This window comes from Drosophila albomicans, chromosome X (assembly GCF_009650485.2).
Source record: "Drosophila albomicans strain 15112-1751.03 chromosome X, ASM965048v2, whole genome shotgun sequence".
NCBI lineage: Eukaryota > Metazoa > Arthropoda > Insecta > Diptera > Drosophilidae > Drosophila > Drosophila albomicans.
Window position 1 is genome coordinate 2,362,665 of NC_047627.2, and position 12,336 is coordinate 2,375,000.

The following is a 12,336-nucleotide window of genomic DNA, read 5'->3' on the forward strand; positions in this document are numbered from 1 at the left end:
ATTTTCAAGAAACTTAAAAAGTGTTCTTAAAAATAAATGATTATGCATGACTTTTATTTTTTGGTGATCAAAATAAGAATCACGTTTATATACTGAAAAGTTTCTTTTATTGTATATTGTTGAAAAGTATTTGATTTTTGAATTTAAATATCGCAATGATAATCATAATTTACGGTGCCTGGTATTTCTTACCTAATCCCACGATTTATTGAGCGATGTGCTATGTAGCATCTTTTTTAAGTATCACGAAAAATAGTCATCTGAAGAATCATACTTCAAGTCGATGCCATTTCTGATTTAGTTTAGACGACTTATTGAGTGGTGTGTGCGATTTACAATAACAATTAGTTTGATTAAACATAATATGAAATAAAATATACGAGTACTAACACTATAGAGTACTATATTAATGCTTAATTACAAATAAAAAAAAAAACAAATTTACTATATTACATAAAATAAATAAATATAATTGCGTCTTGTTTGTTTTTTATTGTAACGACAATTTTCCTTACACAACTTAGGTCAATTAAAAGATATTGAAAAATTTTTTTGTATATTTAATTTTTGTTTGTTTTCCAAACTTAAACGTAATTTGGAATATGAAATCTTAAAAAACGGAATATATTCAGTAAATTAGGAACTAATTTACTAATGAACTATTTAAAAAACGTACAGCAAATAAACGAAATGTTCCGTTTGTAGTCTTGTAGGTACACTTATCGACATTTTACTGTACTTGGAGCTTGGATGCTCTTTGCAATTAGTAACCGGGTATCGAAAAGTTGAGCAAACTGCAAACTATTTGACTGGGTTTTCCCTTCGTTTTTTAACGAATGCGAATATATCGTATGTGCTTTGGACAGCGAAGCGCATTTAGCCAGAACGAAAGTGCCAGCGGGTGCCAGGAGAGAAGAGCAGCAGGCTTAGGCCCCACTGGGTAGAAAGAATGAAAGAGAAGGCCAGAGAGAGAGAAAGAGAGAGAGAGAGAGAGAAAGAGTGGAATGGAAAGGCGGGAGGCAAATGGGGCTTTGGGGCTTCTATTAACGAGCCAGCGAGTCCTGTCTACCCTCATGTGTGAGTGTGTGTATGGGTGTGTGTGTGTGTGGGTGTGTGTGTCCAGGCCAATGCAGCTGCCTCCACAGCTAACCACGCATCACTCCGGCGTGCCTCCCTCTCGCTCCCACACTCACACACACCTGCTTTATCTCGACTTGCTACTTCGCTCTTCTCGCTCTTGCCTCTCTGTCTGTCGCATGCGATAAGCGAGCCAAAGACAATGTAAGGACAGTGCACTCCACATGCTATTTTCAACCGCACACACACACACACACACACCCTCCTCTCCCTATACAAACACACACACACACACACACACACACACATGCAGTTGGTCGCAGAACAACACGAATTTTGTGCGCGCCAAAAAGGATGCAATGAAAGGACGCGCGACCAACGCGAGCTTCTGGCTCCACACTCAGCTCCACGCTTCACCTCCCCCCTCTCTGCTCCCCTCTCCACTCCTCCGCTCTTCGCCAGCGGAGCTAAATCCAAAGCGCCACAAAGGTTCATGGACAGTATGAGAGTCCTTAGCCTGGCACAAAAGAAAGGCTTAAGTTTCCATTTGGTCTCTAGAGCACGATATCCAGCGTTAGGACGAACCACACACACACAAGGCACACACACCACACACACATACACATGTGTGTGTGTGTGGCAAGAGTTGGAGCCGGAGCCGCAGCTGGAGATGGAGCTGCCTTTGGTTTGGTTTGGTTCGGTTGCGTTGCGTTTCATTTCGTTGGGTTGCCTTGCGGTGGCAATACGCGTGCAACCCTCTTGGCTATCGCATACCCTGCAGCGATAGCGAGTGGCATATGAGTGCTCAACATACCCAGTATATACTCTGAAATATTCACATTATGTTAATTTTATGTTAGCATATCATTTTTATCATAGTCTTTCCTATATTCATTCATAAATTATTAATAGGAGCTTGTGTATTTTATTATACATAATATCATTAAGCATAAAAACTGTTAAAACTTTGGTATTCTTTTCTTTACAGAAGCAACTACTCTTACGAGTATTATAGCATATTAGGTGAGATTTGCCTATTCAATAAGGTTTTCTCCCCTTTATGTTCACTGCGCTGTTTGTAATCAAACTTAATCGAATTAACTCTGTTACTCTAAAATAACAAAATGAACTATTAATTTTATTTTTGTATTTTTACCAATTTGCTCAAAAATAATGAATAAATTATATGATAATAATACCACGCTTGTTATAAATTAAAATAATTATTATTTAAACTTTTAGAAAAATGCAAAGCAAAAACCAATTTCATTACATTGATTTTATTTAACTCCAATAGATCCACTTGTACAGAAAGTTGGTTAAATATTTTGCATATACCAGATTGTCGTAGTTGCTTTCGCTGATCAATCAAATTTTTGTATAAGTTGATTTATTCGAGGTAGAGTGCAAAATATATCAGATTGTCAGGTATTAAATTGTCATATTTTAAAATTAACTGACTGTTTTCCTTTTATACACAATGTGTAGAGGGTATTTCACAATCGAGCGCCCTCAACTTTAGCTTTCTTTCTTTATTTCTGCAGAATTGTTGATGACTTGATTTTTGTGTAACTTATTCTTAATATATTAAGAAATTTCTACCATAGTTAGTAATCGTATGTATTTACATACTTAATTCCAAGCTGGAAAAAAGAAAAAAGGGAAAAATGTTTTTACCAATAAAAATGACAAATTATATTTATCGCCATCAATAAATTAATGCTTCAATTCTACATTTATTTCGATTTCACTTAATTTGATGATTTTTAATAAACATTAAATGCACACTAGTTTTTATTTTTATATTTTCTTACGACTACTTACTATTTTTGAATATTATGTTGATAGTACGACCAAATAAATTATGCAGTTTAGTTAATCTCAATCTAATAAAAGTTGAATGGGAATGTCATATTTCCTTGTTTTGTAGCATTTTGTTAGTGGATGAAGTTTTGAAGGGGCTGCTATATTAATGTGTGCAGTTTAATATGCGTATCATACCCTATCACATTAAGTTTGCAGGGTATTTCATACCAGTTTGCCACTAGAATAGTTTATTCTGACTTTTTAACCTAATCATGTTCGCTTCTTGAAGCCTGTCTCTAGTTGGCAGGGTATGTTGGTAGTCGAGCATGCCCTGTGCAATTGCTGTGTTTGCTTTTACGAATGTTTCAGTGTGTCCATGTGGGCGACGACGATTGCTGACGGCGTCGTGGAGCCGTAGACATTTGTTCTTTGACTTTCTTTGCTTTCCGGGTTGCCTGCCTCTCCTCTACTCTCCACTCCCCACCCTGTTAACCCCTTCCCATGTGTGTGTGTGTGTGTGTGCAGAAGTTGGTGCTGCCATGACAATGGCCATGGCAGAATCCAATTCAACGCTGAAGTTCGCGTTTTTGGCCATTTTATTTTGTTTGGGCGCTTTTTATTGTTTTCGCCTTTCGCGCAATGATAAAAGTGAACAAGTCCTTTTTCACATGGCCAGTTCCGCGATGCGTTAACACACACACACATCCACATACACGCACACATAGTTGGCTCTGGGAATTCGCATTGTGCGCGGTAATCAACGCATGTTTCCCTGGACGAAAGTGAGAGAGAGAGAATAGCGGCCATGTTTGGCCAACTGTCTGCGTCCTGTTTCGTGTGTGTCCTGTGAGATGTGTATGTGTGTGTGTGTGTGGTGGGTGTCCTTGTCACATTTGGGTTGCCGCCATGCTGGCTGTGCATTCAATTAAAACATCACCCGTTTTGTTCTCCCATCAAGTCGCTTCATCCTCCTCCTCCTCCTTCTCCTCCTCCTCCTCCTCCTCCTTTGACACTCTCAAATTATTCAAGTGGTCAGATGGTGTTGTTCATTATTTCTATAGTTGTTCTTGCTGTAATTGCTTACACATTTGCGATAGGGTTGAACACACACACACACGACTTCGCATATGTGTTTGCATCTGACTCTCCGAGCTGAGTCCGAACTTACAACTCTTCCTCTCTCTCTCTTTCTCATACACTCTTTCCGTTGCTCTCTTTCTTGCATGGCAATGGCTGTTACATCCGCTCGCATTAACAGCATTGGCTCGACTCTGTGTCCTGCGTCCTGTGTGTCCTGTGTCCTGACTCCGGTCTGGATTCTCGTTCTGCCTTTGCCTTTGCGAGTGCTTCAATTCGAACATAATAAATTAATTTATCATCAGAAAAGAATCTCTGTAAGCAAGCAGTAAAAGTTTCACCCTTATAGCCACACACACACACACACACTCGCACACACATACATTAAGCGTAGGTTAGCCGTTATGGTGAGAGTATCAGGCACACACACTTGAATTGCTCGCAGCGCAAAGGATCGCATCGCATGGACTAAAGTTGACCCCCTCATCTCTGTCCCCAGCCCCAACTTCATCCCCATCCCCATCCCCTCCGCCTTCACACAACACGTACTTAGTTACAGTCGCCTGAAGTTGCCAACTACAAACTGCAAAGCTCAATTCGTCGTCCCATTGGCAAATGCTGGCCAACTCCTCAGCTTTTCCATTTCGTTGGCTGTAAATGAAATCAATAAGACGATAATAGATGCAATTGTAAAGAGTAGTTCATATAACACTTGATCATTATTTTTCTTTTTTCTTAAATAATAAGTTATTTGCTCATACTCGTACAATTCGTATTTCGAAAATCCTTTTTAAACTCATGATATAACACCATCCGGCGTCGCCCGCTTTGTATTTTGTAATAATTTTTATACTCCCACCCATAGAGTAGAAGAGTATTATAACTTTGTGCTGGCAGGAAACGTATATAACAGGCAAAAGGAGTCATCTACGACCCTATAAAGCATATACATATATAGCCATGTCCGTCTATCTGTTTGTCCGTATGAAGCACTGGATCTCAGACACTATAAAAGACAAAGCTAGAATTTTTTCGACAGCACTTGTTACGTTTGCACGCAGATCGAAATTTCTTGAAATTATTGGATAACAATCGAATAACAAACTTAATTTTGAAGGTAGCGTCGCGAATTTTGGTAAGGACAATGACAACTAACATATGGTATTTATGATTCCTGACTGCGATCGGATAAAAATTGTTGAAGTACGCCTTCTGTAATTGGGTGTTAGTTGCTATGGCTGTCAATCTGGTAAATGCTGGCCTCTGTGGTATATTTTGAATGTACACTATACCAACTATGACTATTTAGTATTTTTGCAGTATAAGAATTTGCTATAATTTTAAATGAATACCGAACTGTTTTACTTCCTCACTTACGCAATTGTAATTTTCTTACTTGTTTTTAATGGAGGTATTTTTTTCACTATCGTGTTTTTTCGTATTGAAGTATCAAAAATTTCTAGTAACATTTGATGAACAAAAAAAAAGTTCCTTGTGTGTATTTGATAAGCTTTATTCGTATGTATACTTTTATGTTGTCTACTTACATATATAAAAAATCTGTAGGGTAGCTTCCTATAAAATATATGGTTTCATTCAATGATGCTTGAGATCTATTAAGTTCCCACCATTTTGTAACTAAGGTTCAGAAAATATGAAAAAAAAGTTGTAAAATCAAGATGTTGGTCTTAGTACAAAGAATTTTGTTCCAAAAAGTGCGTTGAGAACATGAAAATTTTAATGTTTGAAAACACATCTTGATTTCGAGTACATGTGGTATAAGAACCAAGTTTTTATTTATACATAAGTGTTAAGGCCAAAAATCGTGTGAGATAATAAAATATTAGATTTTATTTTATTGTTTCATTCTATTTATTTATTATTTATTTGGCGCATTCAGTTATTAAGTTGAATGTTTCTTAAGACAAATGTTCTTGATTTTGGATTTTTCCAGTGTGTATCCAGTATTGCTTATTTAATAATTAATAAATCGAATGAACACATTAAATGATGAAAGTTATTCAAAAGATTATGTATTTATTGTGCGTGTTCGGAGAAGTGTTTAGAACTCACATTCCGGACATTTGTAGAACAATCATGAATGCCACAGAATATATCTTAATGTTACATTTTTACAGCACACTGCGGACAAATCTTTTTCTTTTGTTTTCTAAAATTAACAAAAAAATATGTAATGGAAAATATTAGCTTTATATTTGGTTGACTTACTTGTGATAAATCCAATTAATTTCCTATCGAACAAATGGAGATTTCAGGATCATTAACCTCACAAGATAAACCATTTAAATAATTCTCAATCCAATCCACAATTCGCAGCGAAAATTTCTCAGTATAATCCCAAGTATAGCACACCAAGAGCTGTAGAGAAAAGAGCTTGATCAATACCTCAAGAAACTTGATTATCTTCGATCTAGATTTTATGCCACGATTCACCATCAGCAGTATCAAAATCGATGACATAATTAGAAATAGAAAGAATGTCAACATTGCTTTCTCCAATGGCATAAAACAAATTGTTTGCCAATTTAAAGCGATCGCTATTAGCGATGGCAGTAAGTAAACTATTTTTAGGAGAAACATTTTTTAAAGCCTTGAAGTAAAATAACAAATTCCAACTGATTTGTGAATACAATGAAATTCAAGGCTAACTTTGTTTCTACTTTTGTGAGTCTTTGAAACAATACGAAAATCTTAATTTGAAGTTTTATTTATTAGTAACAATTTTCTTTTCCTAAAAATACAAAATTAAATAACAACAAAAACTTTGAAGGATATTATGGGTAATATATTAAAGAAAATTTATAAATTCTTAATTTCAATTTGCTGTCATTTGTGTTCTTACTAGATTTATTTTTTTTATCAACAGATGCCAGGCAACGAATGTCCTTTCTTTTCTTAAATATAAAAATAAAGGATGTGATAAACTTTAAAGAATTTTATACTCAAGGATAATAATATAAAGAAAAATGATTAATTACAATTCACGAATAGATTTGTATTTTTATACAACAGTTGCCAGGCAACGAATGTCCTTGACGAGCCATAAATAAATGAAATACAGCATTCTATATATGAGGCATTAACTAATAAAGTATTTCGTATTGTTTTAACTACGAATCCGTGCCGATAATGTGATTTTCGTTGTTGGGGAAGGGCGAGAGTGAATTAACTGCTGTAGACCCAAGGTTGTCCATTGCTCGACGCAACATGTTCGACGCTGTTGCAAACAAGTTCGAGCCGGCCACAAGCCAGTCGCAACCTTGGGCTTTGGGGTGGCAACGACGACGACGACGACGACGACGCAACTGCTTGGACAGCGACGCCTGCAGCGCTACGTTGACGGCAGCGTCGACAGCGATGGCGACGTCAGCGTCAACGTCAACGGCTGGATGACTGGCCCACACATGCGCTGCCGTCAACACACACATGTGTGTGGGTGTGCGAGGGTTTTGCACAGACGTTGAATTCCAATGCCAATTGAAGTTTCTGGCTGCCAATTGGGGCGGCCAGTTATGTTGGATTGGTCACTGCTGGTCGAGTTTTGTGCGATGTGGCGCCGAGCATGGGGCACTTCCAAGTGTCTGCCACATGGCCAGCGGCCAATGGCGTCCACTGGGCAGCCGGCAAGCTGTGACGCACGCGTTCGCTTTCTCGTTCGCTCTGCGCAGCGCTTCGCTTTCACATGTGTGTATCGATATGCCACTGTACATGTGTGTGTGTGTGTGTGTGTGTGTGTGCAACCCATTTGAATACTGAACGTTTGCACGTTAGCGACACCTGGGGAGCGCTTAAAAGTAGGCAACGTTTTTTACGTAGCTCGCGATCGTTAACGATGAGTTGCCTACTTTTAGGTGCTGCTATAAAATTTTTATGGCAAGCGATCTTCCGCTTAGCCATGTGTTTATATCAACAGCGTGGACTTCAACCCTGAAGTTTAAGTGAAAAATGCATTCTGTACCATTTTTGGAATTTGTATGTATTTTTGTATTTGTATTTCGTAACACAGACAACTATTTTTAATTATTAATTTACGTTTGTTTTTGTTTTTTTTTGTTTTTGTATTTGTTATTGTTATGTTCAAAAAATTACACACACTTGAAAAATATTTTTGTTTTCGTTTTCTTTTGTTTTTTTTTTTTGCAATTTGCTTATTCGTTTTTTTTTTGTTGTTTTTGTTTGTTGTATTTCTTAAGTTGCACATTCTATTTATTGACGGCCAATTTACAACAATTTTATTTAGTTTTTCTTTAGTTTATTTTGTGCTTTCCTTTTAGTATAAAGTTATTTAATTTATAGCTACATTAAATTTTCTAAATTTTGCTTGATAGTTTTTGGTTTGCTTATTTTTTTTCTTCTCAATTTAAATTTCGTTCGGTTTGCTGTTAAAAAAGAATAAAAAATTCGAAATAAAAAAACGATATTTGGTGATGAAATAAAAGATAAATTTTGTATGATTTTGTAATATTTGCTTTTTTATTCAGTTTTCTTCATTTGATATATGAACTATATATAGGTATGTATATACATAGATGTATATATTTTATCTATACACATATATATATATGATTTAATATATGTATTTTATGTCTTGTTTTGCTGAAACACAATGCATTGTCGATCAGTTTATGAATTTTATTTAACAAAATCTTTTCTTATGCTTTCTCTGCATCTCTCTCTCTCTCTCTCTTTCATTTGATTTCTCTTTCCCTCTCAACTTGTTTCTAATAAATTATGCACGATAAACTTCATAGTTGGTTTCGAAAATAACAGAAATTGCCTGTATTATTGCAGCAGCAGGAGAAACGGGGCGGTGAGTGGTGAGGATTAGGGATGAGGGGTCAAAGGTCAGGGTTGTCTTTTTTGGGGTGTGTCTACGTGCGCTGCAATTATAGAAGCAATTTTCACTGGCTAAATTGTAAAAAATTTAATAAAAAAAAAAAACAAAAAGGAAAAATATATATGAACAGAAAGTTTTAACTATTTTTCTCTTTTCTGTTTTTTTTTTCTTTTTTGTGTTTTTGAATTTCGCTCACCAAAAAAATTTGTACTAAAAACGATTTTTTAAATATTAATCAAATTGTGGATTTAGATATAGTTAAGTTTTTAAGTTAAATAACGAAAATCAACAGCTTTAAAAAAAATGCTTAGAATTTGCTTCTTTTGTCTTCTTCCATTCTTTGCGCTTTTCTTTTTTTGTCTTTTCATTTGCCAAACAAGAAAAACAAAACAAAAAACAATCAAAATAAAGGAAAACATAATACATACATTAGTTCCTCAGTCTTCTAAATCTAGTTATTTGTTGTCGATTTGTTTTTGTTTTGTTTTTGTTTTTATAATTGTTAATTGCTTTGAAGTTTTACGTACAAATTTTGTCAACTTTTTATTTCGACTGCATTTTCATCGGTTTTTTTTTGTTTTTGTTTTTCATTTTTGCTGCAATACTTAAACTATCATTTTTGTTTGTTTTGTTTTGTTTTGTTTAAAAAAAAATTGTGTTTTACATTTATAGATTTATTTATGTATGTAAAAAATTTGATTATTTTCGTGTTGTTTTTAATTACATTTAATAATAATCGAACTATTTCCTAGGCAAAAAAATGTATCGAAATCAAATAAAAAAAAGCAAAAAAAAAATGAAATAATAATAATTATAATAATTATTTATAATAATAATAATAATAATAATAGTAGATACATACAATATTGTTTATATATTCAATACGATTTTTACAAGTGTTGCTCTTTAGTGCCTAGATTTCTAGATTTAGATTTACTAAAATGTACATCGATGTTTAACAAATACGCGACCTTAAATACACACAAAAAAAGATATATTTATATATATAATTTGTTTATGTCATATGTGTTTTTATATAGTAAAATTTAGCGTATAATTTCGCTCACTGGGAGCGCAATTCGTGTTTGTTTGTTTGTTTTTTTTTTTTTTTGGGTTTTTTTTTTCATTTTTTGTTTTACGTTTTTAGTGGGTCTTTTCACATAGTTGTTGTAGATGATTTTTTGTTTTTTTTTGGGTTTTTTTATATAATGTTTGTTTGTTTTGTTTGTTTTTATACAAATTTTGTTTGTTGCTTAATTGCTATAAATACACTGGAAAATGTGTCGCTGGCAGGACGAGTGTCCTGGCTGCAGCTGCTGCTCTCGCTCTCTCGCTCTCTTTTTCAATTTTGTTTATAAATTACGTAAAAATATTTATAAAAAAAAAAATTGTTTAAAAAAATTGATTATTGTGCAAATTATGTAATGGTAATATGTTTTTTGTTTTGTTTTGTTTTTTCGTTTGTTTTTAGCTGGACAAAAAAAAAATGCATTAAAATTATATTACATAACGGTTATTGCTTTGGTATTAAATGCCTCTGGTCGTGTCCTAACGTGTCGTTACATGTCGTGTCGTGTGTGCTTAGCTTTCAGAGTGGCAGCTCGTCAGGGGGCGGTGAGGGGAAGGGCAAGGGGCCAAGGGGTAATCTTTTAGATAGTGCAAAAGACTTGGGGTATTTACAGTGGGGCGGGTCAGAGGTCAAAGGGGGGGGGGGGCGAACACATCTTTAGAAGATGCGCGACATGAGGCGACTGCGACTGCTGGCCAACTGTTGTTGCTGCTGCTCTTGATGTTGCTGCTGTTGTTGCTGCTGCTGCTGCTGCAGTTGCATGGGGGACAACAACGAGTTGTTGCCGCGCAGTTGCAACGCATGAGGCGGCGGCAGTTGCAGTTGGTGCATCGGAGGTGGCGGTGGTGGTGGTGGCGGGTTGCTGCTCCAGCTGCTAAAAAGTCATGCCTCCTCCTTGAGGGAGATCGAGTGCGCTGGCAGGCTGGACGAGGCGTTCGAGTCGTTGTCCCCACTAACGCTTCCCGGCAGCGACAGATTGTGGCCGCCCATCGTACCGAACTGGGGCGGGAAACCGACTGCCACGCCCATGGGACAGGCGGGCGACAGCTGCGATGGGGTCGGCAACTGTTGCTGCTGCTGCTGCTGCTGAGCCTGGGCTGCTGCCTGCAACTGTTGAGCGGCAGCAGCAGCTTGGGCGGCAGCCACAGCGTTGGCTGCATTCGCCGCAGCGGCGGCAGCTTTGCCCTGGTTGACGACGCACTTGCGCATGTGCTTCTCGAGGGTGGAGGGCACGCTGAAGGGCATGTCGCAGAAGCGACAGCGGTAGACGTCCTTGCCGGTGCGTCCGTGCGTCTTCATGTGGCGGGTGAGCTTGGAGCTCTGGGCGCAGGCGTAGGAGCACAGCTCGCACTTGTACGGCTTCTCGCCGGTGTGGCTGCGGCGATGCACCGTCAGGTTGGAGCAGTTCTTGAACACCTTGCCGCAGAACTCGCAGGTGTCGTTCCTCTGGCGGCTCTCCTTCTTCAGCAGCGGTCCCTGGAGCAGCGAGTTGGCGCCACCCAGGCCCAAGGGTTTCAGTTTCAAGTTCTCGAAGAGCGCTTCGTTGCGGTGGAGTGCGGACATGCCCCACCAGTCCCCGCCGTCCATCTTCATGCGCTTGGACAGCTCGAAGGGATTGGGGAACGGGTTGAAGAGCGGCACCTGGGCGGCTGTGGGCGCATCCTGTGGCTGCGGCTGGAACATGTTGCAGTTCTTAGCGAACTCATCACGCAGTCGGAGCGCCGCAACCGGCAAACCGTTCAGTTTGTCCGACAGCGGTTGAGCACCGTTGCCTCCGGTGGAGCCTCCACCAGCTGCGCCCGCACCTCCTGAGCCTCCACGATTGTTGTTGTCCACGCCGGCAGCGGCGGCTGCAGCGGCTGCGGCAGCTGCAACTGCGGCGGCCTCTTTGCGTCCCGACTCCTGCAGCGCCTGCTTGTACGCCTCGGAGTACTGGGCGATGTTCGAGAGTCCGAATTTGTCCATCAGCTCACCGACCAGGGATGTGGCACCGGAGCTTGTGGTCTTGGGACTCTGGCTCTTGCCATCGATGCGATTGTTCACGCTCAGATCTTCGGCTTCGTAGTCAACATCATCGCAATCCTCGAGCTCATCCTCGTCCTCATCCTCTCCCTCACCCTCTGCATCACCATCGACGTCCTCATCGTTCAACTCCTCGTCGGTCTCATCGGGATTGGGATCGTCATCGTTGTCAGCCTCGTTCGTCTCAAGCGAGTCCGCATTGCTGCCGCCATCGTGACCGTCCTGATTGTTATCGCCGCCATTGCTGCTGCCCCCGTCGTGTCCCTCAGCTGTGGGACTGCGATGGACACGCATGTGCTTCATCAGCTTCTGGATGTGCGAGCACTCAAAGTCACAGGCGGTGCACTTGTACGGCTTCTCGCCGGTGTGTGTGCGCTGATGTATGATCAGATTGTTCTCAAAGCGGAACTTCTTGTCGCAGTAGCCG

The 12,336-nt window shown here is 38.9% G+C and overlaps 1 protein-coding gene and 1 long non-coding RNA gene across 4 annotated transcripts in view; both read right to left on the reverse strand.

The window, feature by feature from the left end:
- Positions 1-5,836: 5,836 nt before the first annotated feature.
- On the reverse strand, positions 5,837-6,613 carry LOC117573984 (uncharacterized). Its single transcript, XR_004572742.2, has 3 exons — positions 6,190-6,613; positions 6,034-6,130; positions 5,837-5,930 (listed from the first exon to the last, which is right to left on the reverse strand). It is a non-coding gene; the product is annotated as an uncharacterized LOC117573984 (long non-coding RNA).
- A 3,289-nt stretch (positions 6,614-9,902) lies between these two features.
- The window catches only part of LOC117577718 (AF4/FMR2 family member lilli), a 62,964-nt gene continuing 60,530 nt past the window's right edge, over positions 9,903-12,336 (reverse strand). For all 3 annotated transcript variants that reach the window (XM_052002980.1, XM_052002978.1, XM_052002976.1), the window contains one exon: positions 9,903-12,336. This exon is cut by the window's right edge and continues 1,477 nt beyond it. In XM_052002980.1, the coding sequence (XP_051858940.1) occupies positions 10,770-12,336 (1,567 nt within the window). In that variant the 3' untranslated portion in view covers positions 9,903-10,769.